Source organism: Trachypithecus francoisi, unplaced genomic scaffold, assembly GCF_009764315.1.
Source record: "Trachypithecus francoisi isolate TF-2019V2 unplaced genomic scaffold, Tfra_2.0 Lachesis_group1, whole genome shotgun sequence".
Lineage (NCBI taxonomy): Eukaryota > Metazoa > Chordata > Mammalia > Primates > Cercopithecidae > Trachypithecus > Trachypithecus francoisi.
This window is the reverse complement of record NW_022681454.1, coordinates 56,297,041-56,316,353: the sequence shown is the minus strand read 5'-3', so window position 1 is coordinate 56,316,353 and position 19,313 is coordinate 56,297,041. Positions and strand designations below refer to the sequence as shown.

At 42.0% G+C, this 19,313-nt stretch overlaps 1 protein-coding gene across 1 annotated transcript in view; it reads left to right on the top strand.

The window, feature by feature from the left end:
• Positions 1 to 19,313, top strand: part of SEPTIN11 (septin 11) — a 95,088-nt gene that overhangs the window by 62,712 nt on the left and 13,063 nt on the right. The window contains 4 exon segments of the mRNA XM_033214348.1: positions 3,326 to 3,512; positions 6,450 to 6,611; positions 11,361 to 11,457; positions 12,695 to 12,863. Coding sequence (XP_033070239.1) covers positions 3,326 to 3,512; positions 6,450 to 6,611; positions 11,361 to 11,457; positions 12,695 to 12,863 — 615 coding nt within the window.

The following is a 19,313-nucleotide window of genomic DNA, read 5'->3' as shown; positions in this document are numbered from 1 at the left end:
TTTAAGTTTTTAATCACACTTTCTGGTGGAGGTAGTCAAGGGATAAGGAAAATTGGCTAACAGACAGCAAGATAAGGGAAAAACGTGGTAAGTATTTGGTCATATATGAAGTGGAGAGTCAGTCCCTGAATGATGGCATTGGCCATTTTGCAAGAATGATCAGTGGGTAGATTGGATGGATGGAAAACATTGTTTAAGTATCTTTTTCCATCGGTTTTAGGGTTAGCCTCTGTCGTTTTAGTGTGTGTGTGTGTGTGTGTGTGTGTGTGTTATGGCTGGAGGTATATGGAAAAAAATGAGTGCTGTGTAACAAGGAATATCTCCATGCCTTAAAAGAAAATTATGTGAAAATGTAAGGGCTAGACTGGATTTGTCCTCCTGTGTTTCCTCTGATTGATATGGCCACAATCCAGGGAAGTTTTAATTGGCCAAAAAGAATATAAATAAGTGTTAGTAGGAATGGAGCTAGCAAAAGGCTAAGCTGGGATTAAGCTTCCTTTCTTTCTGACTTCAGATACAGAAGTGGAAAGGATTTGGAGGAAGAGGCAGATAATTCATCTCATCTACAGGATGATGATGAGGAGTACAAAACCACTTGGCGGGCTTGAGTCTCATCAAGAAGAAACTATTTTATTATCATAATTAAATCTTTGACATAGGGAATAGTGGTTTTGGTAAATTGTTTTCCAGGAATACATTTATTTTTGTTGGTTAGTAATAGTTTGGAAGGTAAAGTAGATGGGATTTCATATTTATTATGTGTGTGAGGTAAGAGAAGGAGGCTCCAGGTTGAATCCCAGGTTTCTGACTTGGCCAGTGGTGTGGGTGGTGGCCCACCATGCTAAGGAATACAGGGAAAATGTGGGTTTGAAGGCAGGATGAATAGTTCAGTTTTGGACATATTTAGTTGGGAAAGCAGTTGAAAATACAGGATAAGCAATTGTGGATGGGTCTGAAGCTCCGAGGAAAGATCTGGGTTGAAGGTAGAGATTTATGACTTGTCATCAGATAGATGGTGAGTGGAACTATCTATCGGATGATAATGATTTTCTAGAGGGAATGAGTGTGATTTTCTAGAGGGAACACATGGAGTGAAAGGAAAGGAGATTGAATGATTGGCCAGGACTGTATAATAAGAACAGGTAGACGGAAGTCTGAGATATTAGAGAACAAAAGATGTCTTGAATCCAGTGCGGAAAGCATTCCTCACTGCAAAATGAGCGATGTTATGCCTCTCATTATTTTTGGAGGATCAGAGTCAAAACCAGAGGCAAGAAGGGAAATTAATAGAAAGCAGAACCGTATTTGGACTACTATTGAGAGGAGGAGTGCTAAGAGCTAAAAATCAGACACTGGGGATACAGGGGAGCAATTGCTGTGAGCTGCTTCTCTTACCCTTAGGGATGATAGGCTGCTGGGAAGATCCCTAATCCCCAAATCTGTCTCAGTGTCAGGAGACTGAAGGATCAGCCCCACACTGAAAGGGCAAAGGGCATGGGTGGACCTCACTGGAGTGGCCTGCTGCACTTCCCTCCTGGGCATGAACTCCATAGCAGGACAGATACCAGCAGAGAACTGGGTGAATGTAAAGTTCCTTTTTTTTTTTAAAGTTTTTCTAAAAAGTCAGGCTTGATTCTATAGTGTTGGTTATTTATTATATAATTATGAAATAGTTATATCTTTTATGTGACAACCCTTTACATGTATTGCATGTATTGGCTCATTTATTTGTCACAATAGCTCTCTGATAGAACTACTGTTTTTGTCTGTGATTTACCTGTGAGGAAATTGAGACACAGAGAGGTTTAGTGACTTGCTTAAGGCCGTGCAGCTAGTAAGTTGTGCAGCTGTATTATGGTTTTAGGCAGTTTGGCTTGAATCCATATTTCTAACCACCATCCTCTATAATTATCTCATTAAATATTATTATGCAATATATGTCTATATTTCAAGATTAGAAAATATAGAAGAATCTTATTGCTCATTGATTTTTATTGGAATTTTGCCTGTCATGATTTGGAATTTTATTATTCCTGAGGTATATCCTACCTTTTTTTTTTTTTAAACCTCTGGAGATTTTGTCTACTCTAATTGAACCAATAGATTGTGATAAAATCACCAAAGAAAAATATCAAAAAGCTTTTTATGGACTGCTTTCAGTTTTGCTCATAAGTTTGTTTGTGGTTATTGTTTATTTTGGGGATGTTTGTTTTTCTTAGGATGTCTGCTGTCACTTTTATTATAAAAGATTTGTGGTTCCCTTTCAAGGGTTTCAGTTTAACTTATGGGTATGGGATTTGGGTGTTGAAATGTTTTCATTTTTCTTAAAACTTACATCTTCGGAAAGGCAATAAGTTTGGGGAGAATTAACTCTTTGTATTCCTAGTAGAACAGTCTCTTTGTTGCTAAAACAAACTTCTTCTGAGTAGTCCCTTTGGAGACCAGAAAAAATTAGCAGGTTTCCCACAATGACCTAACATACTGCTTACTTCCTGGAAATGTGGTTTATGGAATGTGTATCCCCAATATGCTATTCGTCATTGTGTTTATGGTCAGTTAATAGGATCACACACAATTATCCAAAACAGATTTGAATGATTTGGTGAGAAGAGAGGGTTACAACGTTTACCTTTAAATCGTGAAGATTTTGAGTTGAAAGGAATCTTGAAGATCATAAGAGTCTAGGCACCTTAGTTCCTAGATGAGTTGGATTGTGCACAGGGCTATGGGAGCACAGAGAGCCCCCACCTCTGGAGGAATAGGGCAGATGACCAGGGAATAGCTTGCAGTAGGTGGTGGTGTCGTATTCTGAAACCACACAACAGTTTCATTTTGTGCATCAATGGCAATCAGTAGGGAGAAGCTGTCACAATCACTTTTCTCAGATGGATTTTTGAGGCCCAGTTTTGGCCCAGCGGGAAAGAATGCCACAATCTCTTAGCAATATCTTCCATGGATGCACCTTGGGAGAGTGGCAGCCCGCTCCACATATGTACAGTCTCTGTTTTAGAGGATCAATGTTAGCCAGGAAAAGAGTAGGAAAAAGACAGGTTCTCGCAGAGGAGCCAGCGTGAGCAAAGACACAGAGGAAATAAGGGCTTGACACGTGGGGGCTGCTACAAATGGTTGGGCATGGCTGGGACAGGAGAGGTGAGCCTGGAGCCCTGTTCAGGCATCAGGTGATGGAAGGCCTTGGATACCTAGGTAAGGACTTGGGCTTTAGCCCTTAGGAAAGAAGAAGCCATTGTGATGTTGAATGGAGGATTGTCTACACCAAACTGTGAAAGAGGTTTGAGACTAGAAACATGCTGTTTCTGCATTCTAGCTATAAGCCGATAGTAGAATATATCGATGCCCAGTTCGAGGCCTACCTGCAAGAGGAATTGAAGATTAAACGTTCTCTCTTCAACTACCATGACACGAGGATCCATGCCTGCCTCTACTTTATTGCCCCTACTGGACATTCACTAAAGTCCCTGGATCTGGTCACCATGAAAAAGCTGGACAGTAAGGTACTTGCTGCCACTCTGATTATCATCCACTCTCCTTTTAGATCTTCTTTATCCTAATGCCCTAATTTGTTCTCTGCTTTCAATGTGATTTTTTTTTTCCTGGATTACAGGAACAGTGTTTGACAGCACAAGAAAAACACTTCAAAACTTCTTGCCTGTTAGACAAAAATAAAATAAAACAAAACAAAACAAAACTAGAAAAAAAAAATCAAGTTGCTTTCAGGAAGTATTTTTAATTCTTACATGGGAGGTTGAAATATAACTTCCAAGTTTGTTTATTTTCTTAAAAAAAAAAACTTTCTCTAACAGGTTTCTAGAGGTTTCGTTTTAATTCAAAGTTTACAATGGAATAAAAGGTTAAATTTTTGTCTCTGTGATGATAATGGTCCAGCTTCTTAGATTTTAAAACTGAACTGCACACGTGTGTTCAAGTAAAGCAAAGTCTTCGTTTAAGTGTGATCCCTGAGCTTGCCACATTTATACCTTCTCTTTTTCACAACACGTGAAGGAAGAGACTGGTAAGTTTGATAAAATGTGGCACCTTACTATATAATTAATTAGACTTTCCATTTTGAAATAAATAGAAGACAATACATTCTGAAATAAGGATGAAACAAATGGCAACAAGAACAACCACAAAACAAAGCCATGGATGGTATTTACTCGTAGATTCAAAATGCCTTTTGCATTCACAGAAAAGTCTTATTAGATGATAAAGCTCTTTAGAGGACTCTGCTGGGTGTTGTTACTATGATTTTGTCTAAACAACAACGCTGATAAACGATGCTTTCTCTCCAGAGGGACAAAACAGTGAGAGAATGCTCAGAAGATCAGCCTGTCCCCAAGGCCTCTGTCTGAACTGGCCTTTAGTGGTCTGGAGAGGCTGAAGCCAAGCCAGGCTCCTTCGGCTTCCAGCAGGCACAGACACAGTAGTTTATAGAAAAATCTTCTAATGACCTGGAAGGATCATTGCAGCTAGAGTACTCTTCGCAGAATAAATAGAAACCCTTCTTCATCCCATTTGATTCCTCGGCTCCCCTGGGAGCTGTGCCATTAGCCATGATAGTGGAGAGATCACGGGCAGTGAGGGCCGCTTCAGCGTCTGTCGTGTCCTTGGAAGCAGGGGCAGACCTCCCTGTTCTCAAGAGTGCCCTGTTCTCCACAGACGTTCTGAAGGAAGTAGACTGAGGAGGCTTCCTAACTGAGGGCTGAGTATGTAGATCTAGCCGGATAATATCCAACACTATGATTATGTTTAATAGAGTTCATTGAAAAAGGAAAAGAAAAATGCATAACAGGCACAACTAATAAATGCAAACAACCAACCATAAAGCAGGTTAAACTTTCAAAGAAGTGATATCGTTGGAGAGTTGGAGAGCTAGCTAGCATCCGAAAATGATAATATCAAAGTTTTATTTATACAAGTAAAGGGAAGAGTTAAGCAAATGTATGGTCATTTCAGGAGTGACTTTCAAGCCCCTGCCAATGAGGAAAATAGGTTTTAAAACCAAATTGCTTGATTTCTCTATCTCCTCTGATCAGTTTGCCCAAGAAAGAGTGAATCTCTGCCATTTTGTTTATGTTGACATTAATTAAATATTAAATGTGTATAAAAGATAGCCAGTAAGAACAATAGGAAGTTTCTTGTTCCTCCAGTCCTGATCCAAACATTTCCCCCACCCTCAATGATGTTTTTCTTAGTCCGCAACTTGCTGGAGGAAGCCCAAGCATGGTGAGCTTAGGAGCAGGTTGAGGAATAGGTTGAAGAATAGGTCTTTCTGTCAGCGTGTCATCTCATTTGGGTTTATCAGGATTTCTAATGTGGCCTTTGGATAAAAGGAGAAGCAGAGGCATGCAGATGTGACCTGAACACCTCCCGAAAGCCTCTCTGTTCCCTGGCTAGGACAGCTTCCTCACTGAGTCTGTTTTCTCTCACCTAAGCTGGGTGAAGACCATAGTTCTATATATCGGATGTCAGTAACGTCTTATTGAAACCTCTGTTTCTACAGAGATTAGGGAAAAGTTAATCTTAAAATGTGAATTTAAGAAATGTGTCCCGTGCACAGGGCTGGGGGCAGCCGGGAAAAGAATGTCCACACAGGGTTTGGAACTTGTGCTCTAGGGTATCCTTGGCTCCCTTTCTGGGCTTCCTGCCACTACTGTCAAATTCTGAGTTCTCACCTGTTCTTTGTAACCGATGCTGTGAAAGTGAGCCTTGCCTTTGGCGCTCAGTTTTATTCCGGCATGAAGGAGTAATTTGATAGAAGCTGATTTTCAAAAGAATTAGTTGGTGTGATTTTGAAAACTTTTACAGTGGGCGACACCATTTTTGTTTTGATTAATACATAGGTTCTCCTCTCAGCAATTTTCAGGTCATCAGAAGAAAGAAAGGATGTTGGGCTGCATAGGACCGACTATTTCACTGCTCTTACAAAAACTTTGTTATTATACTGTTAGGGTGTGCAAAAATCAAGAGCCTAAAGTAGATGGGAGGGGTCTAAAAGGAGTGGTTGGTCATTCAAAGAATAGGCTCCTTTGTTATCACTATTTGTCGTAGAATAGCAACACTATCTTTACTCTGTAAAGAAAAATGAGGTAGCACAGGAGGGGAAATTACAAGTATACTTGCAGTGCAGGATGGGAGGAAGTAAAAGTGTTTGAATATGGAACTAAAAGTTTATCTCAGGTCTTCTTAATTTTTCACCTAGGTACAAAGTTTGATTTTCATTATCATCTCTACCTAAAAAAAAAAAATTGTAGGTACGTGGGAGGTGTTTATATTTATGGGGTACTTGAGATGTTTTGATATAAGCATGCAACATCTTTATTTTTTACATTAAGGTTTTGCAATTTTATTTATTTGTTTGCTGTGTTTTATTCACTTGTCTATTTTTCTTATGTTGGAACTGTGTAAAAATGGACGTGTCTGTTTTACAGGTGAACATCATTCCAATAATTGCAAAAGCTGACACCATTGCCAAGAATGAACTGCACAAATTCAAGAGTAAGATCATGAGTGAACTAGTCAGCAATGGGGTCCAGATATATCAGTTTCCCACTGATGAAGAAACGGTGGCAGAGATTAACGCAACAATGAGTGTAAGTCCTCAAGTCAAATGGAAACAAGTGATTTTAATGAACGCCTGTCTTAGTACCAGCGTTGTAGAGTGGCTGGAGCACTGGACTGACTAGGCACCTGATGACTTCAGATGTAGTACAGCTTTGCCACCACTTCAAGTCATTTAACCAGTCTGCTCCTCAGTTTCTCCATCTGTCAAATGGGAGCGTTAGACAAGATGATCTCCAATTTCCTTCACACTCTAACAGTTATGATTTCTACAGCAAATCTTGCGAGAAGGAAATGCCAGCCCAGCACCATTTCACAAAAAGCAGCTCAAAGGAAATAGATCTGTGCTTGTTTCCACCAATCTTGGCAGAAATACGTCAGCTTGTCCCAATTTTGCTTTGGTGATTGGATCCCGCCCTTCCCTCCTTTCTATTTTCCCTACCCTTTTCTGAATCATTAGGTAAATTGGCAGTTGAGGATACAATTTCCACATCACAGAGAGGAACTAGTCAGGAGATAAATGATTAAAGCGACAGTGGTTCCCTGTGTGATTGTGATGTAATCCCTCCTGGTGAGTCTCCATCCTGCTGGTTGATGCTCAAGTCTGTTTCACTGCTCTTTTGTGTGTCTCAGCCCGTAGCTCAGCTGTGAGCTGCAATGACTCCGCATCTTTTTTCCCTTTGGCAATGCGTAACATCCATGAAAGCCACATGCTTTGCATATAGTGGATGCCCAAGAATCTGGAAAACAGATTCTTCCGAGGAAATAGGCATGATGGGGTGTGAAAGGAAGGTTGCCACAAGGGAGAATGACTAGACTTGTGCAAAAGAATGGATGGACAAAAGATCAACAAGGGGTTTTGGTCCCATTACGAAGTGAGTGTTTAACTAGTAGAGCCACTGAGATGGAAGACACACCTTACTTCTTGGGAAGTAGTGAGTTCCCATCACCAGTGGTTAGTCGATAACAGACCCTGTTTCAGTCCATTTGGAAGAGATACTGTAGCAGGAATTCTTAAGCAGGATTGAACTGTATAATAGGCAAGATCTCTTCCATCTCTAAAATTCTCTGGTTGTGGGTACTGACAGCTACATAATAATAATAGCACCTGACATTTTTCACATTTCTGGAGCATTTACTATGCACCAGGAACTGTTCAAGACTTTCCATTTCATCCTCACAACAGTTGCATACGTAGGTGCTATTATTATTCCTACCTCATATATGAGGAGACTGCAGCATAGCACCTAAGATTGCACAGCTGTCAGTAGTGGAGGTAAGATTCGAACCCAGGCTTTGGCTGTCAGGCTTACACTCTCACCCTGTGTACTACCACCCAAGCAGAGCAGTGTACAGTCAGTCCTCTGCATACACGGATTTGACCAACCATGGATCAAATAGATTTGGAAAAAAAAAATGCAACAATAAAAACAATAATACAAAATATATATGGCCAGGCACAGTGGCTCATACCTGTAATCCCAGCACTTTGGGAGGCTGAGGAGGGAGGATCACTTGAGGCCAGGAGCTCAAGACCAGCCTGGTCAACTTAGCAAGAAAAATTAAAAATAAATTCTACAAAAAAAAATTTAAAAATATAGTATAATAACTATTTATATAGCATTTACATTGTCTTGGGTATTATAAGTAATCTAGAGATGATTTAAAGTATACAGGAGGATGTGCACAGGTTATTTGTAAATACTATACCATTTTATATCAGAGATTTGAGCACCTGCAGATTTCAGTGTCCATGGACAGTCCTGGAACCTATACCCTGTGGATACTGCAGGAGGTCTGTACTTTTTTATAGCAAGGTAAAAATCTCAAGCTGAGATGGCACTCCTTTATTCTGCTGTAGAACTATAATTTGGGATGTCAGTGTGGTATTCAGGAAGTATCATGAATGACTGCTATGTAATTTTTCTTTATATTCCTATCCTTCTAAATAAGTTTTCATTATTTTATATTCATGGAACTATATCTGTGTTAAACTTATTGGAAAGAAAATACCCAAGAATTTTTGCTCTATTTTCTTTCTGTCTTTATCAGATTAATAGAACTGAATCTCTGACATTCCAAATTAATCCTGTTCTTTTTTTTTTTTTTTTTTTTTTTTTTTTTTTTGAGACGGAGTCTGGCTCTGCCGCCCAGGCTGGAGTGCAGTGGCCAGCTCTCAGCTCACTGCAAGCTCCGCCTCCCGGGTTCACGCCATTCTCCTGTCTCAGCCTCCCGAGTAGCTGGGACTACAGGCGCCCGCCTCGTCGCCCGGCTAGTTTTTTGTAATTTTTAGTAGAGACGGGGTTTCACCGTATTAGCCAGGATGGTCTCGATCTCCTGACCTCGTGATCCGCCCGTCTCGGCCTCCCAAAGTGCTGGGATTACAGGCTTGAGCCACCGCGCCCGGCCAATCCTGTTCTTTAAAGAATTTTTTTTAGGCTCTTCATTACAAACAATTTTTGCTGATGAAATTTCACATAATGTGTAGAAATCTGAGGAAAACAAATTCCACTGGCAGTTGCTTTTGTTGCATTTGAGTGGAGAAATTTCCTTGGTCATTACACCAAAATATTGACCAGAAGGGTCCTGTTGCTCCTCAACTTCAGGGGACAATAGTATTCAAGTCTGAAACTCAGACTTGTTTGAGAAAGAGAATACGCTTTCTTTCTTCTTAGAGTGTGAAATGAACTAGAAAATTTCAATATCTTAAGCATCTGACAAAATGCTACTTGGGAAACCTGAGCCAATGATTATGCCAAGTTCTCTGTAGGAGAGGAATTGGCTTGAAAACTTTTATCTTCTTTCTCAATGTATCTATAGTGGAAGAACACTGGATCAAGGAACTCTAAATAATAATTCTAGGAGCAGCTATTTCAAATCTTATTCTTACATGCTGATAGAAAAAAGATAGGATTATTATTTCCTCCCCCACTCAGAATGCAGTGATAACTACCAAATAAACTGATGTGAAAGAGTCAGTTTTCTTGGACACCATCTCTAGTTCAGATAAGTCTGGGTGCAAAACTTGAGGCAATAATTTGGGCTAAAGTGTTTTTCTGACTTAGAATTTGTGCAGTAGTCAACTGTCTAAAGCAGTGTTGTTCAAGTAGAACTCTAATGTGAGACATACAAATATTTTAAAATTTTCTAGTAGCCACCTTAAAAAAAGTAAAAAATGTGAAATTAATTTTAAGGACTTAACCCAATATGTTGCAAAATATAATTTCAACATGTAATCAATATAAAAATTATTAGGTATTTTAGGCTGGGTGCGGTGGCTCACACCTGTTATCCCAGCACTTCGGGAGGCCGAGGCAGGTGGATCACAAGGTCAGGAGATCAATACAATCCTGGCTAACACGGTGAAACCCCGTCTCTACTAAAAATACAAAAATTAGCCAGTCACGGTAGCAGGCGCCTGTAGTCCCAGCTACTGGGGAGGCTGAGGCAGGAGAATGGTGTGAACCCAGGAGGCGGAGCTTGCAGTGAGCCAAGATAGCACCACCGCACTCCAGCCAGGGCGACAGAGAAAGATGCCGTTTCAAAAAAACCAAACCAAACAAAACAAAAAAAACCACACACACATTTTAATGGTAGATCTTTGAGATCCAGTGTATATTTTACAATGACAGCGTCTCTCTCTCATTTTGGACTGAATTTTCACCAAAAATACTTTATATCTGTATTTACATTTTATAAAATTCACAGCCAAGGCCGGGCACGGTGGCTCAAGCCTGTAATCCCAGCACTTTGGGAGGCCGAGACGGGCGGATCACGAGGTCAGGAGATCGAGACCATCCTGGCTAACCCGGTGAAACCCCGTCTCTACTGAAAAATACAAAAAACTAGCCGGGCGAGGTGGCGGGCGCCTGTAGTTCCAGCTACTCGGGAGGCTGAGGCAGGAGAACGGCGTAAACCCGGGAGGCGGAGCTTGCAGTGAGCTGAGATCCAAAAAGATACTTTATCTTTTTTTTCTTTTTTTTTTTTGAGATGGAGTCTCACTCTGTCGCCCAGGCTGGAGTGCAGTGGCCGGATCTCAGCTCACTGCAAGCTCCGCCTCCCGGGTTTACGCCGTTCTCCTGCCTCAGCCTCCCGAGTAGCTGGGACTACAGGCGCCCACCACCTCGCCCGGCTAGTTTTTTTTTTATTTTTAGTAGAGACGGGGTTTCACCGGGTTAGCCAGGATGGTCTCGATCTCCTGACCTCGTGATCCGCCCGTCTCGGCCTCCCAAAGTGCTGGGATTACAGGCTTGAGCCACCGCACCCGGCCAAGATACTTTCTCTTTAATCTTTGTGTCTACCTTGCCATCTACTTTGGTCTTGTTTTTCAGAAGATTTGAGTTTGAAGCAAAGTGAAATGTAGTTTTACCAAAACAATAAAGTTGCATTTAATGGAAAAATATTTTACGTTGCTTCCATTTTAAATTTAGACGTAAACTAATTAAAAGTTAGATATTCAATTTCTTGGTCCTACATGCTGTATTTCAAGTGCTCAACAGCCACATATAGTTGGTGGCCACTGCATCGGCTAGCACAAGTCTAAAACTTACTTTATAGCTGCAAAGACTCCTACAGTTTTCCCTTGAATCTAACTCATATCGCATATTTGGTATTGGGTTGTAAGGGGGATGGGATACGTGACATCCACCCACCAAACTGCAGCCTGCTTTTCCCTTGCCACCAAGTAGAGGCCTGCAGAAGGAGGAAGAAGATAGAGACTGGTGGAAACCAGTCTGTCAGAGCAGGGGAAGGTAACTATTCTCTGTCCTTTTGCTTGGCAGGTCCATCTCCCATTTGCAGTGGTTGGCAGCACCGAAGAGGTGAAGATTGGCAACAAGATGGCAAAGGCCAGGCAGTACCCCTGGGGTGTGGTGCAGGGTATGTGCACAGCATGGAAGATGGAGTCTTCACATTTAGCCCCTATGTGAATGGCCGTGTTTGTTCATTTCCCGTCTTGTTTAGGGAGGCCCTCAATAGTGGGCTGGCAGTGGGAGGGTGTGGGGGGGGGCTCCACACGTGGCAATCGTGGAGGTGAGGAAGAAAGAAAAAGTAATCAGGTAGGTGGACAATGGAGAGATGTGACTGCCAATCCCTTGAGGTAGCCCCTCAAGGATGCTGGGTTGTGTAGGGAATTAATATAAAGTCCTGATTGAAAAATAGTTCTTCCCTAGGAGTTGGAACTTGTTTTATCAGCCAAGTATTAAAAAGCAGCAAAAAGTTTCTTGCAAACAAGAGGGTACTTTTTTCTCCATCAACTATGCAAAAAATGTCTTCTAATAAAATGTTATCTTAGTAAATTCGAGACTTATGAGAATATTTGACCTATATTTGGCACTGTGGGACATGGCCACAGTCTAACCTGAAAGCTTGTCAGGTGTGTCACTTTGAAGGACAAGGACTGTATGACCTACCCTTGTGTTCTGAAGGAGGACATCCAGTGCTATGGATTAAGCAGGATGGCTACAGAAAGTTCTTCATTGATTTAAGATGTATCAGACCTCCTTTTCCTCTGTTTTGAATAAAGGCAATAAAGCTGTGAGAAGAAACAGTACCTTTGAGATCCCTGGGAAAAATACAATTGTTCTTACTCTTACCAATTTCTCTACAATAAGAAAACTCCTTTCTTCCCAGTATCGTTGATAAAATTAAATGAAGTGCTATGTAAAAGTGGCCCTGCACAGTTATAGACAGCATGGTGTGGTACAACATCTGACTTTGGATCAGATGTTCTAGTGTTTGAACCTAGACTCTGCTACCTCTTTTTGGGAGGTCAGCTTGCTCACCAAGCTCCTGCATCTGCAAAGCAAGAGTCATGACATCTCCTTGGCAGAGTTATTATGAGGTGTAAAGACAATGTTTGTTTTCAAGCTCCTCCCCCTGTGCCCTGTGTTCAGTAGGCACTCAGCAGTCAGCATTGTCATCAGTATTATGGTCAGTGTTGTCAGAAATCTTGTCTTTGTCATGAATGTAAGGTGAATCCAGTAAAGGATCTTCAGATGGCCTTGAGACCCCAGAGATTTCAGGAGTGATGGTAGTAACATCTTGGAAGCATCACTGCAGATATTTCAGTGACATCATTGCTGATCCCACTTCCTCCATTTCCCCCCTCTTATAGTTGAGAATGAAAATCATTGTGATTTTGTGAAACTTCGAGAGATGCTGATCCGGGTGAACATGGAGGACTTGCGAGAGCAGACTCACACCCGCCACTACGAATTGTACCGACGCTGTAAGCTTGAAGAGATGGGGTTCAAGGACACTGACCCTGACAGCAAACCCTTCAGGTATGAAGGCACCTAGCAATCAGCTGTCTCCTAGACAGTGTTGAGAGTGGCATGTTGGTACATCTCGGAAATGCTTGCTGGATTGAGATGGTGATGATGGAAGGATGTGGTGGGTGAAGATCAATACATATGTTGTCAGGCATTGCGATAATTGCTTTATTTGCATTATCTCAACTAACTTATCTAGTTGATGTCATTATTATCATCCACATTTTACAGATGAGGAAACAAAGGCACTGAAAGTGTAAACAAACTGCCCAAGGTCCTCCAAGTAGTAAACAGTGGTGTGGTGTTGAGCTCTTGCCATCTGGGTCCTGAGCCCAGGTTTCTGCCTGTTCTCTTGCAGAGGTACAGAGCCTGGTCAATGCATTTACAGAGGTGCGGCTGCTGATTACAGTTTGCCCCATTCATTTTTGCCAAACACCTTTAACTTCCAAAGGCTCTTCCTTTGTCAAGCACTTTTACTATTAGCTTTCAGTGGTTCAGTAAAATTCTAACAACAAAGAATCAGGAGGAAAGGAGAATAGCTTCCAGAAGATTATGTATTTTTTTTATATCACTGGCAGATAAAGATGCAAAATGTGAAGGGGAGAAATGGATGTAGAATTAATACCCCAGCCGAAGCCCAGAACCCCTCAGAATCCAGTGGTAGGGATAGGGTTGGCCCACACTGGGGTGAGTCGTGGGATGGTTCTGGGTAAAGGTGTGGGGTGAGGCTGTCAGGCCAGGTTCGCCACCTCCTGTTGGAGGAGAGGATTGTCCAGATGGTGCCCAAGCAGTTTCATTTCTTTTCTTTCTTTTTTTTTTTTTTTTTTTTTTTTTGAGACGGATCCTGGCTCTGTGGCCAGGCTGGAGTGCCTCAGCCTCCCAAAGTGCTGGGATTACAGGCGTGAGCCACCCCGCCTGGCCCCCAGGCTGTTTCTTAATGGGAATTTGAATTCAGGTGTTGTGAGGTGTGTCTGGGCTCTGTGCCTTTACAAATTGAGGGCCATAGTTCCTTGGGGAAAAAAACCTGTTTTTCTCCTCTTTGCTGGCTAGCCCTACAACACACTCTGATGCCTACAAGCTGGCTGACAGTAGAACCCGAGGCAGCCTGTGCACAGCAGATTCTGTCCCTGTGGGTCTGTAGGAGGGAGTTTATTTTCTTTTTTTTTTTTTTGAGATGGAGTCTCGCTCTGTCACCCAGGCTGGAGCGCAGTGGTGGGATCTCAGCTCACTGCAAGCTCCGCCTCCCGGGTTTACGCCATTCTCCTGCCTCAGCCTCCCGAGTAGCTGGGACTACAGGCGCCCACCACCACGCCCGGCTAATTTTTGTATTTTTAGTAGAGATGGGGTTTCACTGTGTTGGCCAGGATGGTCTCGATCTCCTGACCTTGTGATCCGCCCGCCTCAGCCTCCCAAAGTGCTGGGATTACAGGCGTGAGCCACCGCGCCCCGCCAGGAGGGAGTTTATGCAATTGCTTTAGAGATAGTTTAGGAATGCCTGGGCTTGTCACCTGGCACTCTGCTACTGAGGAGTTCCACGAGCATGTGTGTATGCAGTGAGAACAAATGCAGAACCCAGACAAGGGGTTTACCAAGAAGTTAACTTCTAGCCAAGGTTGCATCATTCCCTTCTGCCCTGGCGGCTTGCAAAACTGACCATCTCCAACCATGTGAAAGTCACATTCTGAGGCAAGGTGTAGGACACCTTTTTGTGTACACAGGTTTAGCTAATTGAACCTTGAAATGCATTTATCAGAAAACAGTCCTTACAAAGGCAAGTCCACTTTATGGTTACTAAACCTGATGAAACAGTTTCTGTGTGGGAAAGGCCATCTTCACTATTACATAGAATATTTGTTTTCATGCAAAGAGATATGGAAAAAAAGGAGCTGCTATAAAATTGAATTCATTTTCCCCTCGCCTTCATTCAAATCCAGACAGTGTTGAAGAGCACTGGGCTAGGAGTCAGGAGTTTGAGTTCAGTTCTTGGTCCTGCTATGCTACAAATTCTTAACCCACCTGGGCCTGAATTTCTTCATCTGTGAGATGAGGAGCTGATCCAGATCATGGAATAATTAGATCCAGTAAAAAAAAATTTTTTTCTGTACTGCGTTAGATAGTAAACATTTTAGATTCTACAGGCCAAATGGTCTCTGTCACAACTATTCAGTTCTGCCCTTGTCCGAAAGCAGCCATAGACTGTACTGTGAATGAATGGGCATGGCTGTGTTCCAGTAAAACTTCATTTACAAAAACAGATGGCGGGCCAGATTTGGTCCTCAGGCTGTAGTTTCCCAACCCCTAGACGAGATCATAACTTGGAGCCTGTGAACTGCCTGCAAAAGTTAGAATGCATGTGACTGTTTCTTGAGTTTGTTCGAGGTTATTTACCTCTCAAAGTGTTTTACTTCTCAAAATGTTCAGAGCCATTTGGTATAGTTGTGTTTCTTTCAACTCAGGAATCTGTGAAATTCGAAGAGTCTATGATGCTACCCTTAGCTATCTACACCACCAGGAAGGGCCCAGTGGCCTAAGTCTTCTGGGACAGGCAAGACCAAGTCCTTCCACCATCTTGACTAGGTTTCTTAGATTCCCTGGGAGCCTGGGGATGGTGAGGATTTCCTGCTGCTGCAGGCCACTAAGTTGTCTGTGTAGCCGGCATTTTAATTAAGGCATTTCCTGCAAGCCCAGAGTAACTGCTCACCAGGAAGAGGTGGAGCTGGATAGGCCCAGCAGGGCTTCTGCGAGGGAAGCTGCTGGGCCAGCCCACCGCTTTGTTCTCCCTGTTTCAGTGGCTTCAGGATTGGTGAAGGGACATCACTGAGGCTGCCTGATGCTTAGAGAGCTTTATCCATATCTCCCTTCCCCACTTGGATCCATTTCCACTGGCCTGAGTTTTACTTTTTGATGATGAAAAGGGAAAAAATATATATACACACACACACAATATATATATAATAATTATATATTATATAATATATAATATCATTTATACTATTATAATATAGTATATAATTATATATTATAAATATATATTATAACATAGTATGTAATTATATATTATATAAATATATATTTATATAATATATATTTAAATATAATATATAATTATATACTATATTATAAATGTAATTATATTAATAACACATAATATATGTATATATTATGTATATATAATAGATATAATATTACAGACACATTATATATATACACATATATATTACCAAGGCCTTTACTTTTTTCCATATATAAGAAAATTAGAAAAAAGTAGACCTTCTAAAAATAAATACCTTCTAACATCTCGATAACTGGGACCAGGTTTTCCATTTTAACTGGAAACAGTTTCTCCTCTTAGACCACTCATTCGAACTCTGGTGTCCCTCCTGGTTTAGGGAAGATCACTTGGTACCAAAAGTTGGCTTTGAATCACATGTCTTGGTAAATAGTGATATGAAATGAATTTGATTTTCCTTTTCTTGGAAACCACTACTCTTAAAAGGGCTCAGCCTTTGCCTTTGAAGAATTTCGGGCACCCTCAGCACTTCCTGTGCACCTTCAGCACTTCCTGTGCACCTGAGAGGGAGGAATGGAGTGAGGTGACTGTTTGGAGGATGACAGAGTTAAGGAAAAGCAGAAGCCACAGTTGATTTAAGTGATTTTCCAGAATTTCATCTGCAGAGTCACCATTCCTGGATGTGCTTGGAAGATGGATCTTCCATGTGAATTTAGGCTGAGCTTGGAGGAGTATAAATCAAAGGCTTAAGGTTTTATTATATTCTCAAAGCACAGGATTTCTGCATGGGTGTGCAGTGAAGTTCATCCTTCCCAGTGAGCACCCTCGTTCACCATTTGTCCTCTGGGCCCCGCTTGTGTTTACAGCACATGTTTGTAAAACAGAGAGTGACCTCTAAGGCCAAGTCTAGTAAGAGGCAGCACCACTGTGTATGTTACACAGTGTGAGGCAAAAGGAAGAGCAGGGTGTGCACAGAGACGCTGTATTCAAGCCTTGGCATCACACCATGGCAGTAAAGCTAGTGGAGCCCGTCCCTGGGTTGCCTTTAAACCTGCCTGCATTCACACTTGTGTCTTCATTATCTTGTTGCAGAATACATATATAACGAGGCATTCATTTGCTCTTTCCCAAGCCCATCTTTATCCACCTCCCGCGCATGCCCAGCTGCTGCCCTGAAGCCTTGAAACTCATGCTTCTACCATCCAGAGCACCCATACTTCCCTGGACCCAGGCCTCTCCTTCCTCGACCCCAGCCCCTTTCTGGCTGGCATTATAGGGTAGAAGAGGAGATGTCATGTGTCTCCCATGAGCTATTCCCTGCTTCCTTTCTCCTGAGAGGCCACTGTGCTTTTCCTAACAGTACCTGCCCAAGCTGCTCTCATCTCACCTTGGAACACCACCATCTCCTTGCTTCACCCCCATTCAACTCACACAAAACACTCAGTTACCACCATTTCTTCAGAGGCCAACAAGGTCCAGGCCCAGGAGGCTCATTTGTTTTTAGGAGTGGCTGGGCCTCCGTACACCAGCCATGCAATGCAGGAGGTGGAGTTCTTATCTGAGCAAGGCAGCCTGGACTCAGTCCTGGCTCTGTTACTTCTTTGTTGTGTGACCTGCCCAAATTACCTGTGTGTCCAAGTTTCTCCATCTATAAAGTGGGAGGTGATAGTAATGTCTACCTTATTGGGTTGTTGTAAGGATTAAATGAATTCATGTCTGTATTGCTCCACTCCACAAATGCTGGTAGAGATTGTCATACTCTGGCATGCCCTCCACTAGATGCTTTTAGATAAGAACAGAGAGAGAATTGTACTGTGTGAATTGCCAGAATGAAGGATGAACTGAAGTGTCTGTGTTCATTCTCTTCCTTTGACTTCCACAAGCAAAACCTGCCTCTCCCAAGGGCTGTTAAGAGGAAATTACAAGATAAAATCCTCAATTTCAAATCAATCTAAAATCTTGTGAAAAAGGTACATATTTCTCACTTAGAAAAGGGTATTAGTAACTGTAATTAAAAATTAACTTTGAAGAACTAAAAGTTGCGGAAGATACCACTGAAGAGGTGAGTGCAAAGGCTCACATCTGAAATCCCAGCACTCTAGGAGGCTAAGGTAGGAGGATCACTTGAGCTCATGAATTTAAGAACAGCCGGGGCAACATAGGGAGACTTCATCTCAACAAAAAATTAAAAAAAAAAATTAGCCAGACATGGTGGCACATGCTTGTGGTTGATCCCAACCACTCAAGAAGGTGAAGTGGGAAGATCCCTTGAGCCCAGGAGTTCGAGGGTATAGTGAGCTATGATCCTGCTCCTGCACTCCAGCCTGCGTGAGACAGTAGGAGCCTGTCTCCAAAAAAAAAAAAAAAAAAAATCACTTTGGATATCTTTACTGGATATGAGCCAGTTCCTTTTGAACTGATCTTCAATGACTGGGAAATATTAGTGAGGGCTTCTGGTATCTCTAGTGGACAACTCAACTGGCAGAGGTGTCTGGGAATCTGATTCTGTGGATGCTGTGGTTCTAAGTTATTTGTAAGTAACTAATTACAGTTGTGATTCCTTGGGGTAAGGTTTTATGGCTTCTTTGTTATGTTCCTGATTATTGTTTCCAATGTCAGAGTTCAAAAGCTGGCTCACATCCTAAGACACAATGATACAAGAAGTAGCATTTGTTGAGCCCATTTGCCTGCTCTGGCCCAGGGTGTCAAAACTGCTTCCAGTTTTGCCAATGGCAAAGTTGCTCCTTAGGCTTTCTCTGGGACTAGGCTTTCCAATTTTGGACTGCAAGCTTCACTATAAAAAGCATTTTCCATCATGATCCAGCATACACATTTTGTGTGGTAATGCCTACTCTTAAACTTTTTAACGTACTGGTTAAGACCCACAATTGAGTTGTGATTCATAGTTTCAAAATGTATCTCCAGAAACTGAAGCATAAGATAGCTTGTGGTTGGAACTGAATAAGGCAGAGTCATTTAGGGAGTTCTCAGCATTTAGGGAAGCATTACCCAGAGCACATTCTATCAGTGAATTGCTTAAATTTTCCATGATCAGACAAATTTGGAGGGTTCTAAGACAATCAATTTAAACAGGTTCTTTTACTCTTGGGCTTCTCAGAGCATTTAAGACAAGCAGTAGTTAGCAAACGAGTTACATCAAATCACCTGGGAAGTATTTAAAACTAGCAAACGAGTTACATCAAATCACCTGGGAAGCGTTTAAAACTAGACCATTTTGCCTTACCAGACATCCTGAATCACCCTCTCCAGGACTGAACTTAGGACTCTGGATTTAGGGAAGTGTATGCAACAAAACGTGCCCAGTGCTCCTGCTGTGCGGCCACGGTTGAGATCCACCATGCACTGTGAATCTGCTAAAAGGATAGTAGGGGCACCATTCTCCCTTCCGTCTTTTGACGTTGGAGCCCCTCTTTTGGAGATCCTTTCTTGAA